General features: G+C 44.3%; 1 protein-coding gene across 9 annotated transcripts in view; it reads right to left on the bottom strand.

The window, feature by feature from the left end:
* Window positions 1-700: 700 nt before the first annotated feature.
* Window positions 701-25233, bottom strand: part of MARF1 (meiosis regulator and mRNA stability factor 1) — a 44277-nt gene continuing 19744 nt past the window's right edge. For 5 of the 9 annotated variants that reach the window (XM_036278681.1, XM_036278683.1, XM_036278682.1 and 2 more), the window contains exons 14-27: window positions 22558-22794; window positions 22309-22428; window positions 21228-21403; window positions 19321-19541; window positions 18414-18556; window positions 18113-18246; window positions 16796-16998; window positions 15644-15871; window positions 12280-12510; window positions 9479-9691; window positions 8031-8091; window positions 7846-7944; window positions 5785-5955; window positions 701-3355 (exon numbers count right to left, since the gene is read on the bottom strand). In XM_036278681.1, coding sequence (XP_036134574.1) covers window positions 3111-3355; window positions 5785-5955; window positions 7846-7944; window positions 8031-8091; window positions 9479-9691; window positions 12280-12510; window positions 15644-15871; window positions 16796-16998; window positions 18113-18246; window positions 18414-18556; window positions 19321-19541; window positions 21228-21403; window positions 22309-22428; window positions 22558-22794 — 2482 coding nt within the window. In that variant the 3' untranslated portion in view covers window positions 701-3110. Of the gene's footprint in view, window positions 3356-5784; window positions 5956-7845; window positions 7945-8030; window positions 8092-9478; window positions 9692-12279; window positions 12511-14483; window positions 14613-15643; window positions 15872-16795; window positions 16999-18112; window positions 18247-18413; window positions 18557-19320; window positions 19542-21227; window positions 21404-22308; window positions 22429-22557; window positions 22795-25233 lie in introns of those variants that run through there. The other 4 variants (XM_036278687.1, XM_036278686.1, XM_036278688.1 and 1 more) reach the window with 4 other exon arrangements.

The following is a 25233-nucleotide window of genomic DNA, read 5'->3' as shown; positions in this document are numbered from 1 at the left end:
GATAAAGGAGACAGACGGGTGACTGCACAGCTGGTCAGGTCCTAGATCACATCTCCTCTGCATGGACAGGTCTGCCTTCTAACCTACCTTCTCCAGACCAGATGGGAAATGCACCAAGAGAAATGCGATGCCACGTTTCGGACTCTCAACTAGACCTACAAAACCTCCCTGCCCTGCTCTGCAGGGGCATGGTGGCAGCTCAAGTTTTTCTGCAAAGATTGGCTACCATGAGAGATGTTTTGAAAGGACTGTCAAAGGTTTTCAAGAGCTTTTTAAAAATTGCACTTTATCATGAGGCAATTTACCCAAACATTCAAGCCTCTCTAGGTCTTTTCAGATTTGTACAAGGGTGTGAGTAGCAATGGTGGTCTCAGGGGAAGAGCTTCATAATGGAATCTATGAGAGGTGTTTTCTAAGTGGGCTTATTCAAAGAGCATGCCTGGCAGGGACTGAGACCAAGGCAGCCTGCAGAATGGATTTCTCTCACAGGGAGACTGCCTGGGAACCGCATAGCCAGAGCGTTCTGTGTTATTGTATCTCCCCACACGAGTATAATCTGGAACTAGGCTGGAAACCTCAGAGGGTCCTGGCTGCAAAGGGACCATACCAGTCACCTGCCAGGGCTGGATGACAAATTAAAAGGGCCTCCAAAATGTCAGACGAATTTGTGCTCCACTTCAGATTTTCAGAAAGGGTGAGAAGCAGGGGGAACCCAAAATGAAAAGATGACAAAACTGGACAGGTTTATGATCCCTCCCCTCAAACAAACACTCACGTGGAAAACTCAAAGTAGATGCTTGCTTGTAAAGTTTATTGACAACTGTTTGGTCCCAACACACAAAACAGCACTTGAACCACAGAAAGTGTTCAAACAAAGTAGACAGTTAAGAAAAACATCTCTCCCCCAAGCCCAATCCAAAACAAGCAGTGCAAGATGGGGAAGGGGGTTTTGGTGATAACTTTTGTCTTTTTTAAAAGATAAATCTAATCCAGTACATTTTTTCCACCCAGAAATAAAGAATTTCACTGTCTTAATTCTCATACATCATTTTGTCACATCATTTCATTAAGTAAGCCTCTGGATAAAAAAATAGACAGCAATTGGACTGGCCATCGTGGAGTACATTATGAACACAATGAACTTCTGCTGTATTTTCCCATCTTCAAACAGCGACTGTTAGTCACACACGCATCCCGGGCTGACTGGCAACTCCAGCGAATGGTGCGACCACACTTACATGACAGCACACATCAGTCTCTTCTTTGTTGCCCAAAGAAGATGCTTTTTGTGACTATGCCTTGTGACTTGTAATAGTACCTCTTATGTTTTTAAAGTCCACAGTTCTTTACATGAGAGCAAAACTAAAGTCCAAGTGTGCAAACTCAGCCTTATGAAATCTCAGAATAAGGCAACTGATGTTCTCAACACTAACTATCCCATTGTTTAAAAGCTTCTTTTAAAACACTGCACGTTTGCACTGTGCTTCCCGTCCCACTGCTTGGGTGGAGGAAAGGCCTGCAGAGGACCGCAGATGCCATCAGCTCAGAAGGCTTTTCCAGTGTGGTTCCGTTTGACTGGGGCTCCTTCTTGAGAACTGGGAATCACTGGCTTCATAGAAAAGATTTGGGGAACAAACATCTATCTTGTAAAAATCTCTCTATAGCCCTTATTTTGTGGCATTTTATCAAAATGCTGGCTATAAAATCAGAGCCCATTTTCTGGCTTTCCAGAAATTACAAAATATAAACATTTCCCCAAAGAAACCATCTAACTAGTGGAAGACCTTTGGTCAACAGGTTCTTTCTGCTCTGTGAATGAATCTGCCTTTTGCCCAACAAATACAACCCATTGTAAATGTCAGGTTTCTCCAGGAGGGGTGTGAGGCCACCTGTCACCGGATGCCCGGCCACCTCAGAGCAAAGTTCATTCAACAGGGCAGTGCTCCCTCAAAGGCTGGCTTTTCCCAAATACCAACATCAGATACCACAAAAGAACCTGAACATGCTTCCAAAAGTGAGAAGTAACTGAGTTAAAGTAGACACTATTAAGACACATAAATACAGACACATAAAGCTTCCCGACTACCACAACCAGATTTAAAATGACAAAAAACCAAGTTCAGTTGATCAGCCTTGGCCTTCATGCGTTTAGACAGAATCTCCGTGTGTTCCTACTGGAAAGAGTATCCACGCCGCCCCAGATAAAGCACCTCACCCCTCAGCTCTGATCTGTAACTTATGCGCTGCATATTTGAGAAAATCAGACACTCTTCCCAACACTGCCTCTTGACACACAATAATGTGTGGACTTCAAATGCTGACTTTAAATTCACGCCACCAAGACCATCTCCGTTTTCTTTGCCTAGTGCATGTCGAACTGGAACTTAACATAAAAGGGAAGCCTAAATCACCCTCAACTTTCTAGAAGCTCCTAAATGGAGCCCCAAGGTGGAAACATTTAAAAAAATTTTGTGATGAAGCCACATTTGTCAACTACAGACATAGTTAAATAAAAAACAAGGCACTCTTACAAGTCACATGGAAGCCAGGAACCTTCACATCCAACCTGAAAATACATTCTTACCTCCCAGCCCACCCTTCTTCAGTGTGTGAACACGCAGGGCCACTGAACAGGCTTTGCTTCAAGACACATCATGCATATGAGTAATACGGTCTGAAAAGGTCAGTAAGCAAAGGCTTAGTTAGAGACTATATAATGCTACATGGAGGGTTATACCACTGAAGGGGCTTAATGGAAGTAAAACTACTTCCTTCTAGCCGAGCTCTTACTGCTTTCTTCTTATGGAACACCATCACATTTCATAATAATTAAGAAAAAAATTGATAAAATATATTAAGATTTCTTTAACAAATTCCAGAAGGTTTTTGTTTGTTTCTCAAATAATTGGGGGGTGGAGGGGGAAAAGGAAAACTTCAGTCCAAGCTGAGCTCAGTGTAAAAGAAACAAAATATTATGGAATACATCTAAAGACGGGGGTGGTGGCTTCCAGGGGGTTTCGTTAAAACAGCAAAGGCTGAGTTTTCTGAACCCACGTTTGTGTGCAGAATCAGACAGTGTTTTCCCATCCCAGTCCTATGATCACAATGAGTCAGAGCTTGGTTACAGGTGCAAAGGAAAAGTTGGGTGCCAATTTTACTCTATTTTTGGGTTGCTTTTTGGCTGGGCTTTCCACAGGGCCCTTGCTGGGCTGCGACTCTGGGGTTTCCGAGGGGGGGCAGGGAGGCGCCGGGACAGCGGCTGAGAGGCAAGGGGCGCTGGAGTCAGAGGTCAGCTTTTTGTTATTTACTGGTACTGGAATTTCAATGTTCTCTTCTTGGTTTAAAATCGTAATTTCTGTAAACACAAAAAAGCAAACAGATTCAGTCCTAGGACCTGTAAGAGGTGTTGATTTTCAGTTTCTCTCGCATATTTTCACAAAAAATATTTTTAAAGTATCCCCTCTTGCCCTGGCCGGTTTTCTTAGTGGTTAGAGTCAGCCTGCAAACCAGTGACTCTTGGGTCTGATTCCGGTCAAGGGCACGTACCTCGGTTGCGGTTCAGTCCCTGGCCCTGGTCGGGGTCGGGCGGGAGGCAGCCAGTCAATGTGTTCCTCTCTCTCCCTCTCTCCCACTCTATCTGAAGATAAACAGAAAATATCCTTGGATGAGGAGTTATTAAAAAAACAAAACAAAAAAAAACCCCAAATGTCACATCCATGCCACCATTTACACATTAGCTATGTGGCCAATATTATGTGTCACAGTCAAATATTTACTACTGCATCTCAGCTCTCCCCTGGATTACAAAGTTTTAGAGATCTTCACTTTTGGCACAAGTCAATGATTTAAAAACATTTTCTTTTCTTTGGATTCTCTGCCCATTCACTCTCTCTGTCAGGTAGTTAAAGACCCATAAGCCACACTCGACTTAAAGATTTCCAGACCAGGAGGGGCCCCCTGGCCCACTGCACTGACAGAGGGCCTTACTCTGTGGGTCGAAGGTTGGGGGGTAAGGGGAGCGTGACACAGTCAAAATTGCCCTAGAAAATCCAGGAAGTCAAATCCAGCCAGTGCTCCTGCAATCCTACAGGTTGCCCCTTCTCTGGCCAAGCCAAGGATACTGACCTGCTGCACACCCAGAGCCCTGCTGCCTGGAAGATCCCCACTGTGTGCAAGGGGCTCCCACACCACAGGCACAGAGGGGGAGGGGGGCGGAGGGGACGGCACGGCCCAGCTCCCTCCTCAGGCTGACACTCACTGAGGAGAAGGGCAGACAGGGCGGACCGCACCACATTCAAATAATTATTCCCTCTGGTCACATGTGGAGGGCTGATGCACACTAACGCACTGAGGCTGCAACCCCACGAAGAGCCAGTCTCAATCTCCCAGCAACTCTAGTGTGCTTTCCAGGGGAACACAGCCCTGCCTTTCCCACAGGCCAGATTTAGTGTCAGAAGCTGGCGGTATGGTCCCCCATCTCCTATTTTTCAGATAAACAGCCTAAGTTCTTTCACTGGGCAACAGTGCTGAATGCTGCCTGAGAAGACGACGGGCTGGAGATCACCGGGCAGTCAGAAGGCTGCCTCTGCGGTCCCCTTGGAAAGCAGCCTTGGCGGGGTGGGGAGACTGTGCACAAAGGGGCTCCTCGTCACAGCGGGTGGGCCATCCTCTCTCAAGTCAGGTGTCACAGCAGAAAGACAGGGGGCCTTGGGTTCAAATCCTAACTCTGCCACTTCCTATTCAGGCAGCCTGGAGCCACATTCAGCTCTAGTCACAACATAAGCTCTGCCTGTCCCCTGACCTGCAGAGCTGAGGGGAGAACTACATGTGACTGAGTCTGTCCGCCCAGCAGTGTCGGCCACGCAGGGAGAGGTGGACAGCACAGGCAAGTGTCAGGGCTCAACCCCGTCAGCTTCCTCTTCCTTCTCAGACCACTGAGCAGGCCTGCTGTGGAGACAGATGCCCCACCCCACCCTCTGGCAGCCTCTGGAGTCGTTCCGGAGACTGCAAGAGGGGACGTGCATGCCTAGTGACAAGTGTGCCTCCTTTGTAGCCCAGCTGCGTCACCCTCAAGACTCACTATGATTCCCCTGCTTGCTCCCCAAACTACCTCAGGCTCTGAACCCAATTTTGGAGGAACCCTGACAGGAAAAAAGGGTACTGAATAATCATGTGCCTGAAAAGATATAATTTCCCCCCACCTCCATCAAACAGTATACTGGCATGAAATTTTTATTATTATTATTACTTTTTTGTTAATCCTCACCTGAGGACATTTTTCTATTTTTTGTTCAGATAGAGTGGGAGGGAGAGAGAGAGAGAGAAACATCGATGTCAAAGGGACACATCGAGTGTCTGCCTCCTGCACAACCCCAACCAGGGCCAGAGACAAACTGCAACCAAGGCATGTGCCCTTAGCGGGAACCAAACCCAGGTTTCTATGGATCACAGGCCAATGCTCTAACTGCTGAGCCAAACCGGCCAGGGCTCCATTGATTTTTAAAGTGAGTGGAAGGGAGGGAGAAAGGAGGAATGAGGGGGAGGGGACGAGGAGAGAGAGAGAGAGAGAAACATGGATGTGCAAAAGACACACTGATTGGCTGCTTTCTGTATGCTCCCCAAATGGGGCCGGGGATCGAACCTGCAACCCAGGTACATACCCTTGACTGGGAATCGAACCCTTCAGTGTGCAAGTCGAAACTCGAACCACTAAGCAACACTGGCCAGGGAATGACTTTACATTTTAAGCTCACAGAGAAAAGCCCACAATACAGTATACCCTACCAGAAGGTTCTTGAGGGTGTTCCTCAAATTGAATGAGATCAGCAGACTGAAGGATGACAGGGTCTGGCCGCAGCTGAGGGGATGGCAGGCAGGAAGGGACGGGCGCACACAGGAGGTCCACGGGGGAGTTGCTGGTCAGGCGGAGAAGCTCCTGGTCCGTTTGACAGGGCCCTGGACAGAGAAGGCAGGCTATGGCTCTACTCAGGACAGCTCTAGGCAAGTCTGTGCCCCAGGCTTTCTTTCCAAGTCTTAAACATAAAAAAAACTCAGGAATGCCCGGCCAGTGTGGCTCAGTGGAGAGCAAACTGAGAGGTCAACGGTTCAATTCCTGGTCAGGGCACATGCCCAGGTTGTGGGCCCAATCCCCAGTGGGGGCATGCAGGAGGCAGCCAATCAATGTTCTCTCATCGATGTTTCTCTCTCTCTCTCTCTCTCTAATATCAATAAAGAAAATAATTTAAAAAAAAATGTCATGAAGTACTCAAGAACTCAAGGTTAAAAAAAAAAGCCACTAACAGAAAGATCTGGATTTCTCTTTGGCAAGTGAAAAACCACAAGCCAGAATCTCCCCCAAGGCCACATCGGAGAAAAGGGGTTCCACAGTCAGCTTCCAAAGGAGGAGAATAAAAAACCCTTAGAAGGTGTATCAAGAAGTTAAAGGACCAAAACTCAGCATTATGAGACTTGGGTCCAAGTTCTGTCACTTCCTAGCTGAGTGATCTTGGGTAAGCTACTTAACCTTGGGGAGCTTTAGTCCCTCATTTTCCAGTGTGGTAACTACTGCTGAGGGTGTTGTGACAGCTGAGAGAGAGGAGTTACATGTAGGTGCTTTATCAAATGTAAAACACTGCATAACTGAGTCATAAACACAGAGCACAGTAACACTATCTAGTAACTTTCAGAGTACAATGAAAATAAAATTCTCATACACAGTAATGGATTCAAAAGTCTTTACATACATTTAAAATTGCTATAGAATTCAAGCAAGCTGATTTCTACCTACAGAGGTGGTTCCGCATAAAATCTAAGTGACTCAATGTTGTTCTAAGTAACATTAGCGAATTGCTATCAACTCTTTCCCACGAAAGTCTGAGAAAAAGACTCTCTTTGACCAACTTTAGGCTGCTCTTAGCCCTCTTCTCCACTGGATCTTGACCTTGGCCTTCCATGTCTGTTCTGTCTTTGCTGAGTCTCAGCAAGAATCCTGGAAAGTCAGTTTATCAAGAATCCCCCAGCCATGCTATCTGATCAAGTTCCTCAACCCCCCTACCCTCACCCACCCACCACCTCGATACCTAAGTCCCTGGCCTGCCTTTAGTAAGAATTCTCTTAGGTCAGTTCAGTTAGAATCCCTCCACTCCTGATGTTTCCTGTTGGCATTTTCCATCCACCGATGTCCTCACTCTGCTCCTTGACTATAACTCCCCCTTGTCCTTGTTGCATTCAGAGTTGAGCTTGCTCTCTCTCCCAGTGCATTAGAGTTGACACTTGGAATAGTTGTGAAATACTGTTTTAACAAGAGTGTCAGAATACTTTCCTTTAATATCTGAATTGGGCCCTGGTAAGTTTGCTCAGTGGTTAGAGTGTTGGCCCACAGATTAATGAGTTGCAAGTTCGATTCCAGTCAAGGTCATGTATCTCGGTTGCGGTTCGCCCCTGGTTCTGGTTGGGTCTTGCGGAGGCAACCTGTCAATGTGGCTCTATCGCATCCATGCTTTTCTCTGTCTCTCTTTCCCTCCCTCCCTCTTTGTCTGATAATACATAGAAAAATATCCTCCGGTGAGGAATAAAAAAATATATATCTCAATTGGGTTGACATATTGTCATTTGGCAGGAGGGTGCCAAGATCCCTTAAGAACCTCAACCAGTCAACCATAAAATGCTATCAAATGTAGGCCAGTTTTTTTTCCCTGTTATTAACCAAATTCTTTGAAAAAATGTATGAATACTTAACTTTAATTAACAAAAATGACTCACTGACGTCTCTCCTACTCCCACCTCCCCACTCTGAGCCATTTCTCCTAGAATTTCACCAGTTTTGCTTTGTCTTTCCTCTCTTACCTTCATCCTCTGCTCCAAGTTTGAGTTCCGAGGCTGTGCAAGATTTGGGCACATCGAGGATCCGCTCAGTAGCCAAGGGCCAGTTTGAACTCAAATGACCTAGAGAACAAAGAGCACCTGTCAGAGGGAGAAGTCAGCGAGACGACTGGGATTTCTGCAGGGGCAGAGGATGGGCGCTTACTTACTTTTCATGTCATTTTTTAACACTACAATTCTCTTATGACCATGTCCTTTTATCCAGACCACCTGCACACAAGACATACTAATGGTTAAGCAATGGAACAGGAGTGGAGATAAGCCCTAAAATTCAGGCAGGATGTGACCTGTGTCTGCCTTAAACATACTAGAATTTAGAACTGAATTAATGCCAACAAAAAATTTTCTAACTCTTTCTTTACTTCACTTTTTAAAGTGATAGAGGCTGGCAAAAACATGTCCCTTATAAAAAGCTGAGTAGTCTAAAAATTATGAGACTCAGCTTTAAAAATAGTCTTTATGGCTTCTAAAAACACCATCATCCAAACACCAGTTCTAATCTATAAACAAAGATAGTTCTCACATGACAGCCATTATTATTTTTTCCAGAAAATAAACACACCCAAAAGAATTAATGGAGCCTGGCCGGTGTGGCTCAGTGGATTGAGTGTCGTCCCATAGACTGAGAGGTCCCGCTTTGATTCCCGGTCAGGAACATGCCCAGGCTGCAGGCTCGATCCCAGTAGGGGGCGTGTAGGAGGCAGCCGATCGATGTGTTTCTCTCTCTCTCCCTTCCTTTCTCTCTAAAAAAAATCAATAAAAACATATTTTTAAAAAAGAAAAAAGAATTAATGGAGATCTCCTACCCCCCTCAAACTAAGTTCATTACCTTAATCCTAAAACACAGTCCTCTTCCTAATGATGCCGCTCTCTGCCTCCGCTGAGCCCTGAGCTCCCAGCGCTCACCCACAGGCATCGGCCACCAAGTCTCTGATCGCATCTCTCAGGTGTCCCTAACTACTTCCTCTGTTATTTTCACTAAGGCTCAATCCTTTCACAACTCTCGCTCTGACCTGGGGAATTGAGAGAGTCCTGGTCAAGCTCCCCCTTCCTGTCCTGTTTCTCTCAACTCTACTATGCACAGCAGAGACTGTGATGTTTTCACATGCGGACCTGAAGGTCCTTTCCTTGCTCCTCACTAATCCGGAGGAGCAGAGCCCCCACAACTGAGTTCCTACTTCATTGCTAGGCATCACTCACGCTGTCCCCTCTACCTAGACTGCCCTCTCTTCTCTTCACCACTTGGTCAACTCCTACACATCCTTGAGAACTTGGCTCTGCTACCCTCCATGCCTGCCCATGGCCCTCCTCAGTGTGTCTGCTGGTGGCTGCACAGACATGGACTCATCACCTGCTAGGGTGTCCTGACTTTCCAATACCTGACACCTTCCTGAGGGCAGGGTCTAGGATTTATTACCTCGCATATGGGAATTAATAAAGGCTTACAGAATGGAGAAATGCTAAAACCATTCACCTTATGCAAACCGTATGCTATGAAAGGATCTGTTCAAAACACCTGCCATTTCCACATTCTGTTCAGGAGAGTCAGCCTGTAGCTCTCCAGGAAGACTCTCCACAGAGCTCAGAAAACACCTACCTGTGGGATTGCTCCCAAGAGCTCCTCTACACTGCTGAAGCCGTAAGCCTTGGGCTGCACTGTTTCTCCGACATACTTGGTATAGGCCACGGAAAACTCATGAAGGAAAAGCTGCTGGTAGTGGTAAGTACGAAGTAAAGACCGCACATTCTTGGCAAACAAATACAGACTTGTGAGCTTCACACACTCCTCTGTCTTATCATTAGTAAAAACCTGGTCCAAGAGAAAAACAGCCATTAGACACTTTCAGAGTAACTGCCTCCTACCCCCAGAAGTGAGAGCCTCCAGCTGAGAGTGACAAGGTGCTGAGTCAACCTGAAAATGGACAGTAAGCCAAGGAGCAGGACAGATTTGTTCAAGGGTCTTCTCCCGGAGAAAGCTGAAGCCTTGAGCAAGCCTGAGTTCTATTTGCAAGTCTAAAAAGGCAGAGATCTAAAGAAACAGTGTGGCCCTGGCCAGTTTGGCTCAGCGGTTAGAGCATTGGCCTGCGGTCCAGAAAGACCCAGGTTCGGTTCCTGCTAAAGGCATGTACCTCGGTTGTAGTTTGTCCCTGGCTCTGGCTGGGTTGTGCGGGTGGCGACCACTCGATGTGTCCCTTTTACATCGATGTTTCTCTCTCTCTCTCTCTCCTTCCCACTCTATCTGAACAAAAAATGGAAACATGTCCTGGGGTGGGGGGGAGGGAGGGAGGGAGGGAGGGAGGGAGGGAGGGAGGGAAGGAAGGAAGGAAGGAAGGAAGGAAGGAAGGAAGGAAGGAAGGAAGGAAGGAAGGAAGGAAGAAAGGAAGAAAGAAACAGTATGTCAGAAAGGAAAAAAACTGGCAAACCTGGGGTCTCAAACAAAAAGATTGGCACGAAGGGTGGAAGGCAAGCAAACCCTTACGTAGAAACAGCTGCATCAGGCCTGGGGACGGGGGCCACTAAAGCTCATCTTCCAAAGTGTCCAAAGAACTCGGTGGTGCAGGATGATGACATTAGCATTTTTTTTTATCCTCACCTGAGGACATTTTTCCATTTTTTGTTCAGATAGAGTGGGAGGGAGAGAGAGAGACAAAAACACTGACGTGAAAGGAACACATCGAGTGGCTGACACCCGCACAACCCAACCAGGGCCGGGGACGACAAACTGCAACCAAGGTACGTGCCCTTAGCGGGAACCGAACCTGGGTCTCTCTGGACTGCAGGCCAATGCTCTAACTGCTGAGCCAAACTGGCCAGGGCAACACATTCGCATTCTTTTAAAAAAGAAACAACACAATCAACAACAAAAAATAGCCCAAAGCTCTTCTGTTCTCAAGTTTATTTAGCACAAACCTTTTTATGATCTTTAATCTGCACTGAGATTCTGCAAGAGAAGGGACACTTGCCAACCTTAGCTGGCCATGGAAAGCCTTTTATCTTGAATGTCCATTTACACTGCCCAGAACTAGTGTTCACAGATGATTAACAGAGTTCAGAAAATGGTGAATTTGATATTGTGAAAGAAAGCCAGAGCTGGATAGTCATTAAAGCGGTAGAAATGGTTTTTATTCAGGAACTACTGCAATAGGGGAAGAGAAATAACCTTTGTATAGAACTGGGCTCAATTCTGAATACAGTTGACCTTAGACAATACAGGTTTGAACTGGATGAGTCCACTCATACAAGGATTTTTTTTCAATGAATACCTATACTGTTTTTGATCTGTGGTTAGGAGTCCATGGATGCGGAGGGCTGACAGGATGCACTAATCTCTGACATTTTACAGAGGAGACAAACACTACGGATTTGGGTATCTGCAGGGGTGTGAGAATAATACCCTGTGGATACTGAGGGACAACTGAAATCTCTGGGGAGTCAAAAGTTATGTGCATATTTTCAACTGTGTGGAGGATGGCACCCCCTAATCTCCATGTTGTTCAAGGGTCAATTGTGTAACAAAGAAAAATGGGGATTTATAGTTAAGGAAGGAGGGGGGCTGTTGGTGGATGGAAAATACCAAAGACATCATTACTAACTGACAACCAAGGTTAAGGTCTAGTCTAGAAGGCTGCTCAGGGGAGCCTAAATGAAGTTTCACCAAGGAGAGATTTTCTGCCAATACCTTTCAGTTATTTAATTACGAATAACATGGTTATATGATAACAATGGAATATTATTTTTTCATACACTGCGGGATTTTTTTTGGTTAATATCCTATTTAAAATCACTTTCTTTTGGGTGACCATATTAGGCTTTTAGTATTCAAGTTATTGTGGCTTCATAAAATTAAGTGGCAAAGCTTTGCATCCTTTTTGCAAGTGGCCTAGAACACTTTTTAAGTAGTTGAAGTTGTTTGTTCTTTAAGGGTTAGCTAAAACCCAACTGTTAACCCATCTGGTCCTGGTGCCTTTTTCAGTGGCAAAATTTCAGTGATATTTAAAGTCTCTTTTGTAGTAACTGGTGTAATTTTAACTTTGAGTCAATTTTGATCATTTTTTCTAGGACCTTATCTATTTCGTAGTATCCTCTAACAATTCTTCTAATCTGGGAAGTGCCATTCTTGAAAGGCTACCTGGGTGACCAGCCAGCCAAAGTCCTTTCTGACCTATATCTGACTGATAAGTCACATGAAGCCACCATACAACCACTCCAATCCAGAGAGAGGTAACAGCAACAAAATCCAGCCTGGCGCGTCGCTCATTTGGGCAGGGTGCCTCCGTTTGTTCAACCATAATGACTCTTCCAGCTCTATGCCCTCTAATCTAGACCTCTGGGTAATCCAGAAATACCCAATTCAACAGTTTCATTACAATAGTTCTAAAGAACCATTAGCACTCATACCTCAACTAAGTAAGGCAGACTCTTCAGAAGTTCAGTCAAGGTCATGAATCCATATTCAAGAGGGTTGAGAGGAGCACTGTGGGTAGCTTCAAAATGCCTCTTGAGCTCATCAACAGAAAGATAGGTGGCTCCTTCCCAAGACATCAACAATACCAGCAACTGGGCAGTGAGAGAGCGCAGGGACTTGCGGTTGACCAGCTGTATCTGTTTGCCAGCTTCTGTATCAGCAACCTGGGGAAAACAAGAATTCAAACTTATCCCAACTCAAGAGAGACAACCTAGATCACATCCAGCTCAGCTAGTTCCATTTTGGCTAAGAGACCCATAGAGGAAAAGTCTCTAATTCTTTATCTTAAATCGAAGTGAGTGGGTTTGTTTTCAGTTTCTTTGGGACACTAGACCGACACTTCAGGTGAGACTGGAGCAGATATTCTCTCTCTTCGTGCTGGTCCATAACCAGAAACTTCCATCAATACCACCCCCTCTCGAAGGACATTCTTTCCACTGGAGACAAGACTGGCCAGCTGGCATCCACGAGTCCAAGCTCGTGAATTAAGGGTTGCTGTGTTGGGGTGGGGGTGGTTAGAGTGTAGGCGACAATCCACAAGGCTGCTCTGCAGACACGACTCACCCACTGTGTACATCCCAGGGGCTAGACTGGGAGGGGGGAGGGGTGTGTGTCTATTAGACCCACTCTGACTACAAGGCAAACTGCATTCTTCTAGTCCATCATTACCCTAAAAGCTGGCATTTTTCAGGTCTATGTGTCGACTTCTCCATTCTTTCAGATTCTCAAGAAGAAAAGGATTTCAGTTTTTAAGCACAGGGGGAGGGAAACCTTACAACAAAGACACAGGTTACCATTTAGGGACCGAGCAACATGTGAAGGAACAAACATTTGGTGACAGACCCACAGGCCTTGGGCCAGGTGGACGAGTCTGTGAACTGAGCCTCATCAAAGTTAAAACAGGCACAGCTTCAATACACACACTGCTTAGGCATTGGCAAGCAAACCAACATTTATTACTACAGCTGTTTTTCCCTTTTTCTGGCTTTCCAGCTGGGGTTTTGGATCCTCAAAGGCAGAGGGAGGTGGGTGGCACTTGAGGAGACATTGCAATACCAGTGTATGTTTGGTTCTGATGTCCACCTAGAGCCAAGGCAGGAGACTGGTGCGTAGACCTCCCCCCTCACTCCACTTATCAAGATTATTAATTTGTGGAGATTTAACCTACACATTTTCTCTGCAGGCGTGGGGTTTAATCAAACAATAGATACATGTCCAGGGGAGCCCAAGCCATCTTCTTCCATGCCCAAACCATTACTACTACTCCAGCCTTTTAAGAAGAAAAAACAAAAACCCACTCCTTTGATGCTACTTAGATACATCTCTTGATTCTCAACCCTGGCTACACATTAGAATCAACCAGGGAGCTTATGAAAAATGCCAATGCTCGGAGCACACTCAGGCTAATTACATAAGAATCTCCGAGGAAGGGGTGAAGTCTGAGAACTGGCATTTCCCAGAAGCTTTCTGGGGGATTCGAATGCAGCCAGGATAGCCTCTCCCATCTTTCCCCATCTCCTTTGCTCACAGCCAAGCTTCCCGATCAGCCACCTCTGTTCGTCCAAGAGTGTGATCATGGCTCAGTCTTCCTCTCCACCAAGCCCACCGCTGCCATCGTCCTGGGCGACTGAGCACCCAGGGGGCCTACATACTATGGCCTCAACTTGCTCATCTCCAATAACATCCTCTCTACTCAATTCCATCCCATACTCCCACCCCAGGGTCACACTTAGGATAATGTCATTGCCCACTTCCAAAATAACTCATTCAAACCTCCCATGCACCCTGCATGCAAACAGGAGTCTTGAGCAGACATTGGGTGAAAAGATTAGATTCTTATCTTTCTGCAATTTCATCAGCATTGACTCCTATCTTCTCCTCTCTTTCATCCATCCTGGCACTGATGGGCCATCAGTTCATTAACATTCATGTCAATATTCCAAATTCCTTTGTCCCGATGCCTTTTTGTTCTACCCATCTGGCAAAATCTCACCTTGAATCCAGCTATCCGCTTTCCTGGAGCTGTACCTAAGAAGCCATGCCATAATTTTCACCAGAGAAAATCTCTGAGCACAAACTTCCAGTGAGCTCTCCGTACTCCCAGCACCCGTGACTTCCTGGTCACTCTTCCACTTACCACCATGACAATGTCAGACCTCTTCCATGCTCTTCAGTCTTGAATCCTGTCTCTTTCTTCCTCTAAGCAGTTGCTCTCACCTTCTACTTGGCAGAAACACAGCTCTTGGGAGGTAACTGCCTCCTTTTCCTGGTGACAAACATCCAATTTACCTCTATCTACATCCACCCTACCTCCCTTCCCTTTGATCAAAATAATAGTAATGCCGATATCTGCGCTGTCCGTCCTTCCACTGAATGACAACTCCCACAGCTCCTGCCTCCTCAGAGCCCTACCCATCACCCCTTCTTGCCTTTGTATATTTATCTTCTCTCAAGTAGATCCTCTCGGCAGCTCTCGAACATGCTCGCTCAGCGAGGTCCACAGGTCACATCAGCCCTTGTGTCACTCGCACTCTTAGCAGCATGTGATGCTGCCGCCCTTCCTCCTCCTTGGTCTTCGACGCTCCACACTCCCAGTGTTCTTCCTACCCTTCAGCCACTGCATCTTGATCTGCGGGGGAGGTGTTTGCTCCTCTACCAGAGTACATAAATAGATTCCTTCCAGAGCTGTGCCTGGCGCTGCCACCACTTTGTATGTTTTCCTCTCCGTCTCTTCCTCCCTGTGGTGAGTTTCCCTGGTATTGGGGTGGATGCAGCCTGAAAACTGTCCAGCTGCTCTGCCTGGGGCTGGGATGCTCAGTTCAGTGCCAGGCGGGGAAGAGGAAGCACCCTCTCCAACCCAGCGTTACCAGCAACAAAGGCAATTCTCAGCTAGCTTGCTCCTATGTCTACTCCTTAGTCAGAATCTGGGGGAAGCGATCTGTGATTACAGTCTCCCCCAAACTTCACAAACATCTGTTTAGACAGATCCAACTTCAGGCCAGCAGCAGTGACACTGATACAACTGGGAATAAACACCCTACGACAAAACAGTGACCTCATCATTCACGACGACATCACTTTGACAAGGCCACTAATAGACACACAAAGGCAAGTCCAAGAATCTAAACTGCCACACCTCAGTCCGTCATCTTCTATGACCTCATAAGGTATTAATGACACACAGCCAACTGTGAAGCAGCAAGCAGTGTGCCGTACACCTACAGAAATGCTAAAGCACACGTAAACACCCGTGAAGAGTAGGCCACAAGTGGTATTCCATGAAAACAATCTGTTTACCTTTACAACATGGCAGAGTTTCTGTGTTAAAGCTGTAATTGAACTGACATCATAGTCCTGGAGACGAAATGTGTAACCAAAAGTTTTAGCGTATTCTGTGAACAGATCTGACATCATAAGGCAGTTATCTTTTTGGGTCCGAAGGAGTTTAACAAACTGGGCAGCTAGAGCTTTGAATCGTTCCACTTCTGTCAAAGTGAGGATTTTTTCTTCTCCACATTCTAGTACCTTGGAAAACACATGGGAGGAGGAAAGGAACAATGAAAAAGTTACGACTGTTCTTGGAATTAAATGGTGTGAAAACATATTACTAACTAAAAAGCACTTCGGTGTTCTTTAGTGAATACAGTTTCAGTTTTCAAGATTAAAAAGTTCTGGGACGTGGTTGTACAACAATGTAAATATATTTAACACAACTGAACTGTACACTTGAAATAGTCAAATAGATAAAGTGTATGTGTGTGTGTGTGTGTATATATATATATATATATATATATATATATATATTTTATCCTCACCTGAGGACATTTTTTGTTCAGATAGAGTGGGAGGGAGAGATAGAGAGACAGAAACATCAACATGAAAGGGACACATCGAGTGGTACAACCCAATCAAGGTATGTGTCCCTAGTGGGAACTGAACCTGAATCTCCCTGGTCCACAGGTCGACGCTCTAATTGCTGAGCCAAACAAGCCAGGGTGGTAAAGTGTATCTTTACCACAAATTTTTTTAAATATAAAGAGCACTATGAGGATTAAAAAGGGTAATATTAATAAAAGTCAATGAAAGAAACCTGATTTAAGTTACCAAAGACTTAACAGCTAAGCATTTGTATCGCCTCATGTACTCATCACTACCTCCAACATAAGAGACTGGAAAGTATGGAGCTAATGAAAAAATATTCAACTTAAAATTTTAAGTATTTAATCCTTGTTTTCAATAATTACCCTAAAACAAGTTTGAAGAATGATTTATTTCTATATTTTAGGGGGGAAAAACCACATTTACCTAAAGACTAATGAGCCCACAACATAGCTTCTCTAATAGAAATATTTCAAATTTTGATCCTATTTCATAACTCCCTACTTCTCTGGGGGAAAAAAAAAATGTTCCCCTTAATACTATTCAGAAAAACAGAATTTCTTCACTTACTTGAAGAATATTGGGTATGGCTTCAAAAAGTTCAAGTAGTTTGGTAAACCCATAGTATGAGAGTTTGCACTGCCGGCCAAAGTGGTGATGGTAAGAGGGGATGAATTTATTAAAGGGCATCCGGAAATGGGGCTGGTGCCTGAGCAGGTCAACAACATCCTGGGAGAACTGTTTTGTCCTTTCTATTTCATCCTGGGTACGTTCTTTGAAAAAAACAAAAACAAAAACACACACAAGTCACAATCTTCTTCTATCTATTTGTGCTTAATATTATTACTGTAGTTAGTCCTGTGCACAGATTACAAGAGATATTATTATCTTTGCCTTCCAAACACACCAAACCTAAAACAAACACACTCCTCTCTCTTTGCAGATGGTTTTCAAACTCATTTAAAGGCAGAACATCAGGAAGTCAGGACGCTATTATGTATACAATGAAATATATTATACACACCCATGTAACTTCCTCTTATAAACTAGAAATAATTTCTTTAGCCATCTCCGTCTCCTGCCCCCACCCCATATATGAGCATGACACACGTACAGGTCTCTGTACTCCGAAAAATAATCCAGAAATTATTTCTATAAAATCACACTTCTGAACAATCACATGCTTTTGTTTAGTCATCTGATCGTCACACAGAATTGCTAGCAGAAAAGACTATCAGGCATCAAAAGTCTAACAAAAAGACAGGAGAAAAAGCTTACGTTTACAGTTGTTTCTATTAATTTTTAAATGAGAACTGGGAAAAGATAGGCATTACACACGCAGCTCTGAGATGCGGACAGCATGGCACAGTGCTGGGCAGGGGCACAGGTTAAGAAAAGCACTGACAAACAAGAGTGGGGAACAGACAGGATATGTAATTTACCTATCCTCTCTCCCAGACCTCAACTGGAGCTACTAGAATGCGAAAGGTACAACAAAAGGCTGATCTGAGTTTCCTTTCCTTCTCAAGTGTGCATAGTAAAGTAGCTCAGAGTGAAAGAGACAGGAACAGCCATGGTCACTGACTCTCGACTGGATAATTACAGCATAAAACAGCCACAGACAGGCTCAAGAGGCATTTTAAGAAAGCGCTGGTTATGCCCTTTCCCCTTTGAGTGGATTCTAAAACACCAGCTTGCTTTTCTTCTCAACAAGTGGTTCCAACCACTCTGAAGACTTATCTCGGACCCACGCATAACAGCCATTTCACACTGCACTTCCCATGGAATCTCCAGAAATACGGACAAGATAGAGAATGATACATGCCCTTCCATGATTCCGTGTTAAAACAACCATCTGGGCAAACCACTTTCTCCCAGTCAACATACCTCTTTTGGGGATACAAATCACCATTTCGTTATCTTGTTGGGACAAGCAGATGGTTGTGTCTGGAATCTCTGATACAATGTCGATCAACTCACAAACGCCATATTCAGTGACTTCCCAGTCCTTTGAGAAACACCTAGATTTTAACCATGGACATAGGTAAAGAATGAGAAATATTGCTTGTCAGAATAACTTTATCATAAGTTTTCCAAAAGAATCCACAGAAGTTAGGTAATCATTTAAAATTTGGGGAATGTTCTAAAATATATGCTTTCATTTTTTTTTTTCTTCGCATCAACTCACCAATGATACGCCTGAGAGAATTCTCTCACAATGACCTGTTTGCTGGCCTGGGATTTGAGAAGTTTCAGTAAATCCTGAGTAAAGCGCTTCACTTGGGCCCTGTGCGTAAGGGTCAACAAACGTTTGGAGCCCATTCCGAGAATCTGCAAATCAAAACTTGGATTATTTATACTCATAAAATCTCGGCAGATACTGCCCTTCTTGTTGCTGGCTTCTCTCTCTCTCTGTTACTTCTTCAGAGAATGACTCCCTTTATGTATGAGATCTGCGTTTGGAAACACAGGTAGATCAACAAATTGTAAGTGATAAAAATGAACAACTGTTCAGGGCCTGGTACTTTTTTTTTCTCCTGCATACTCTCCCCAAATAGTCATGAGTACAGAAACAAAAAGCATGTTATCAGTCTGGGCAAATAATTTTGTCTCTAAAGGACAGCTAAGTTTTTTTAGGACATTTTACTATTATAACACTGTTAGGTGTTATGTGGGCAAATCAATAGACAAAGACTCCTTAGGAACCCATGCTAGGCTCAAGGCAGTAACCAGTCTTCAACTCATTTATGAGAAAGGTAAGCCCATGTTCAGAGCACTTCCCATGTAATAGTAAAAACTTCTAGAGAGGGATGTGCTAGAGAAAGGAGGCCAGTCCACAGCAATTAGAAGGAAAATAATCCTCAGTGCTCTAAGCACTTCCTTTAAATGGGAAGCTTGTAGCTTTCTAAAAAATTAAGAAGCTACCCTGTGTGTCCTTTCTGCACTCTAAAAAAAACTTTTACTGGATGTTTCGCTCTGAATTGACTTCTTAGGAATTAATTAGGTTACCAGCTATCCCAGTTCTTTGGCTGAGGTAGCCAAAGTCATGGAAGAATATTCCCATCTTTAAACAATAATCCCTTAGCATTCCTTACCTGCAACACATGAGGTACTGCTTCTAATAATTCAATCAGCTTGGAGTATCCATAGTCTGATACCCGGCATTGCTTTGCAAAATGATGGTGATAGGATGGGATGAAATTACTAATTCGCATGACACAGGATGGTTGGTTCTTCAGTAAGTCAATCACTTCTCTACTGAACTGTATCAGCTGGGGGTTACCTACAGGACTTTTAGAACGCAGAAGCCAAGGGTCTAGATAGTGGGGAGGAAAAAAGAATATGCTTAAGACATAAAGCATAACTTCATCGGCTGAAAGACAGGTAGGTAACTAACTCTGCACTCTTGCTTGAGCTCAGTCATGATCAAGCTAACGAGACCAACTGGCTGCTGTACTTCTCAGCTTCTATACTCAGTTCCCATATAATTAACGGGCGAGCCCAACTTATTCATGGGCTTGCAAAGGCTTTCCCACTACTTCTCAAAATCAAGTTGCCAAAGTAAAGCATATTTTACCAGTGTTAACTTAAAGCAGAAGTGAAAATACTTAGAAAGTTTCCAGCATATAAACTGGTTGTATTTCAAAGATTCACTTGTAATTTGGTCATGTGCAACATACTTTCCCACAGGACCCAAGTTATAAATGGCCATCAAGCAGGCAGCCCAGAAGAGCCTAATTAACCCATAAAAAAGTCAAGAACACTGCCCAGGAAACCATGGAAAGCAATAATGTAAAACTAGCATGATATAAACTAAGAAACTGGTTTTCTCATTTATCTTGAATGTTCATATAATTAAGACGTTTTAACAGCACAACATATGGAATCCAGAATGGCACAGGACTGAGGAGAGAGGCAGGAGGTGGGTAAGAAGCTTTAGTACAAACAGAGCTCCCTGGTTATCCACACCTTTCTTCATACAGGGCAGGGGGTGATGGGAGGAGAAAAGGAGGAAGTATTGAGGGCCAAAAAGAAGAAGTGGAGGTACAAAGTGTTGTTCACAAGTAGCAGGATTAGACATCTGCAGCTCAAGGCATGCCCAGAACTCAGAAACTCACTCAAACCTAGGTCCAAATGTCCTGGTCCTGTAAAGTCTGTTTTTACATTTATCAAAGTCAAAAATGTCCAGCAAAATGAATTTCAAAAGAAAATGTTCATTCAGAGATATTTCCTTCAAATACTTGGAACTATTTTTTTTTTTTTATCCTCACCCGAGGACATTTTTCCATTTTTTGTTCAGATAGAGTGGGGGGGGGGAGAGAGGAAGAGAGGGAGAGAGAAACATCGACATGAAAGGGACACATCGAGTGGCCACCACCCACATGACCAACCAGGGCTGGGGACAAACTGCAATTGAAGTACGCGCCCTTAGGGGGAACCAAACCCGGGTCTCTCTGGACCACAGACTGACACTCTAACCGCTGAGCCAAACCGGCCAGGGCTGGAACTATTTTTAAAAGGATAGTCAAGCTCTGGCTGGTTTGGCTCAGCAGTTAGAGCATCGGCCTACAGACCAAGGGGTCTTGGGTTCGATTCTGGTCAGGGCACATGCCTGAGCTGCAGGTTTCCCTAGCCCTAACCAGGCTGTGTGGGAGGCAACCAATTGATATGTCTTCCTCAATACCAATGTTTCTCTCTCTACCTTCCTCCCTTCCTCCCTCTCTAAATAATTTAAAAAATTAATAAAAATAAAAGGACAGTAAACTGACAAGTAGAAAAGCTTCATAAAATTAGAGATTTCTAACTATGGAATTTGGGTTTTTAATTTTCTACATAATTTAAGCTGGTTCAAAAGTCTAATTCTGCCCAACCTCTGCACTTTAGAGAGCCATTTTTTAAAAGACCAAAGAAGATACCCATGGTCCTTTACATTTAAGATAAAAGCCAGTAGGCTTCTCTCACCACAGGTGGTGGCTCAGAAGACCAAACACCTGACACCTACCTGTGTTTGGAGGAGGCGGCTTGTTGTGAATCCATTTTACTACTTTGACGCCGTTCTGTGCAGTGGCAATGTTTACACCTGGAACACAGGTGATAAGGTGTTCTAAGGGAACACCACCTCGGTTTTCTGGCAATACTTCTAGTTTACCAAATTCGGCGGCATAACAATCTGGGAAACTGAAATAAGAAGATAAAAAAAAGTTAATTAAAATAATGGAAAAGCAAAGCACCTGCTAAACAGAAGCCTTTAATTTTTATGTACCGATTAATAATTTAAATGCCCACAATCTGAGTTTGGAGTTAAAATTAAGGTCGCTGGGAGTCAATCATTGTGGAATTTACCTCTTTGATGTATCGGGAAGATACTAGAAATTCCTGGACAATTTTCCAGCAGAGGGGGTTAAAATTAAGGCAACTGGATTCCAAGTCAGGTATTCATTTGCTTTACTGTACTGCAGGCCTTGTCAACTTAGACCTGTGCTAGCCCCTGTGCTGTCTACCAGATGACCAGTGATGTGGCTAAATGGACTTTTTTCTTTGATTTTAGAGAGAGACAAAGGGAGAGGGAGAGAGAGACAGAAATATCGATGAGAGAACATCAATTGGCTGCCTTCTGGATGGCCCCCCACTGGGGATCTGGCCCACCACCTGGGCAAGTGCCCTGACTAGGAACTGAACTGGCAACCTCTTAGTGCATGGATCAACGCTCAACCACTGAGCCACACCAGCCAGGCATTAAATGGACTTTTAAAGAGTACTTTTTTCTCTCAAATTTTGAAATCTACAACTGTTTGAGCTTGTGTGTACTCCACTAACATTTGTGCACACTTCTATTACAGTACTTATAGTCATCTCTTCTCTGTGGAAACTGCCGTACTCATGTTTATTTCCAAAATTCAGCACAAAATTTTTCTCATTAAAAAATGGACCCATTTCAGATATATTTTATCTATGAGGCTCAGGACAATAGGATGGACATTCCACAGTACTTGCTTAGGGAGAGGTATGGACAGAGAGGGTGATTTCCTATAAAGAGGAGAACTAAGGCATCATGTCACAATGTTTCTGACATGTTTGTTCACCTTAATAAAGGCACAGTGCCCTCATGTGTCTGTAGAAGACTATGAACTTGGGGCCCAAATGTCTTCAAAGAGAGAATCACAAAAGGAATCTTGTAACAGTCTGGATCAAATTCATGTTCACTGTAGAAAAGAAAATGAAAGAGTCAGTTGATATTTCTTAGTAGTCCAAAACAGCAGTAAGGTAAGTCTAAGAGATATTCCACAACCTTATACAAAAGGATTATTTCTGAAGAGAAACAGGTGTTATACCTGAAATCCGTATTGGAACAATGCTGTCTGCAGACAGGCTCATGATATTCTAACTCCTCAAATATAATTGGACTGCCATTCGTTGAGGAGCCGTCATGGGACTGGGAAGACCCCAAGGGGCTCTGTCGAGCTTGACTGCTGGGTAAGAGACACACCAGTCTTCCATTTCCGTGTTCACGGATTGCGACTGTGTCTGTTAATTTATATAAATCTGACACATTCAACTTGTGTCCAAACCTAAAAGCAAGGAAAAAGAGCATGATGCTAACTTAGAATGTTCTCTGACTATACAGAAATACCTGTCCTGTTTAAGAAAAGGCTACAACCAAGAATAGTGCCTCTGTCTCCTCAAAAGTAAAACTGGAATAATTCTACTATAAATTCATTCACTATCACAACAGTGACGCTCGGCACTCCTTGGAGTAATCTCGGCTCATTGCCCACTATGATTATCTGGTAGCTTCCCCCAACCCCCATGCAGTTTCTGTAAATACCTCACCTCATTTTCTGAAATGGAAAGCTATCTGATACCGCTTTCAACGTGGCTCCCCACCTTCACTTCAGGTGCCTCTATATTACCCCTATCTCTGCTCTGCTCCCTCAGAAGAGGTATATGCCTTTCCCACTACAGCCTTGTCTTACCTATGCCTCAACTTAAAGACCCCCACTTTGTCTGAGACTGGACCCCTCACTCCTCCCCTGACATGTGTCTTTCATACTTGGAGCTTAAAGGCACAGGCTCTGAACCAGGACAGATTTGAGCTCATATCTGGACCCTGCCTATATAACCTTAGTTAAGTTACACAAGCAGTCTGGACCTCAGTTTTCCCATATGTAAAATGGGGGCACACTACCTACCTCACAGTATTGGTATGAGGATTAAATGTGATTATGTATGAGAGAGCTTGGCATATAGTAAGTGTTCATTAAATGACAGCTGCTCCAATTTCTTCTGGGTGCTCTACACATAAGCTCAGATCCCTCTACTACAACCAGTCTCTCCCCTCTCCCCGTCACTCCTCCTCTGTCCCATTCCTGTATAAGCACATTCTCCTGCATGCTCTCTCTGTCTTGTACTCTCCTGTCTTCCCAATAATGAAAACAGCTGTCCTCTCTGGAGTTGCTTCCTGTTTCATCATCCAGTCTGTCAACTGTTTCCTCCAGGATTTTTTCCACAGGACACTTCAGAGATGGCTCTCAAGTTACCAGTGGCCTCCTTCTCCTCCCCAAACCTCACACGACTGCCTCAGTTCCCTCGATGTTGCAAGCCACCCCACACCTCCTGGTGACACTCTCACCTCTGGGTTCTCACACACTTCCTATTCCTAATGGCATTCCACCCAGTTCTGCCCTTCTGTTTCTCCTCCCTCTTCTCTGATCTTATCTGTTCCCATGTCTTTCACAATCACCTTTAGGCAAATAACTGCCCTATCTGGGGAACTGACTTCTTTCCTGAGGGATCCTCCAAATGTGCAGAGGATGAATTGTACTTTCTACCCAGAAGTTCCAATAGTTCTCTCAACCATTATGTCCAAAACCATGATCAAAAACTTGTTGCCCTGGCCAGTTTGGCTCAGCGGTTAGAGCATCAGCCTGCGGTCCAGAGAAAAACTTGTTGTACCTCTTGAACGTCTTTTCTTTATTTCCCTATTTCCAGATTAATCATACAACCATACTCCCAGCCATCTGGAGCACAAAACTCAGAATCAAACTGACCTCTCTCTACTTTGTACCTTGCCTAATATATAAAACTAGTTACCAAGTCCTGTCTCACCGACAACTGAAACTTCTGTGGTACTTGGTTCCTTCTGTTGCAACAGCATCTGCTCAGAACCGGGGCTGGTGCAGCACTCCCTTCGTCTCCGTCCCTCTCCTGTCTATTCCATCTCAGACATGACTGCCTCCAGAAGAGTCTGCCTGAAGCATGGTTCCTGCCACCACCTCTCTTCCCTCCCCTCATTCCTCCAACACTCCAGGGTTCCCATTATTCACACATATGGTCAAGCTCCTGTTCTTTCCATCCTCTGTATCCTCAAAACACTTTCCTTTTCATGAGTTTTCTTTATTCCATGTAATAATGTTTTCCCTTCCCTTCTAGACAAGCTCCTCAAGGACAAAGGCTGTAGCTTCCCAGCTCTGCACTGTCCTCAGAGCCTTAGCCTTTCACTCCACTGATATTTGTTGAGCATCTATTATGTGCTGGATATTGAAGACATGGTATTGGGTCAGCTCCGGCCCATGTCATCCTGGATCTTACAGTCTAGAAGGTGCTCAAAATTGTTCACTCAATAAATAATAAAACTGGTCAGAAAAAATAAATAAAAGTACAGTTTTGGGGACTGAGATCTCAATTTGCGAATGATGAAAAAATATTTAAAAAAAATATATATTTTTATTGATTTTACAGAGAGAAAAGGGGAGAGAGCTAGAAACACTGATGTGAGAGAGATACACCAATTGGCTGCTTCCTGTAAGCCCCCTAATGGAGATCGAGCCCGCAACCCAGGAATGTGCCCTGACCAGGAATCAAAGTGGGACCTCTTAGCACGTGTGACATCGCTCAATCCATTGAGCCACACCAGCCAGGCAAAATGAATAAAATTTTACAAATGTAAGTTAGCCCTGGCCAGTTTGGCTCAGCAATTAGAGCCTTGGCCCATGGACCAGAGTCGCAGG

This window comes from Molossus molossus, unplaced genomic scaffold, assembly GCF_014108415.1.
Source record: "Molossus molossus isolate mMolMol1 unplaced genomic scaffold, mMolMol1.p scaffold_m16_p_3, whole genome shotgun sequence".
Taxonomy (NCBI): domain Eukaryota; kingdom Metazoa; phylum Chordata; class Mammalia; order Chiroptera; family Molossidae; genus Molossus; species Molossus molossus.
The sequence above is the reverse complement of the archived record's forward strand: the minus strand, read 5'-3'. Positions and strand labels throughout refer to the sequence as shown.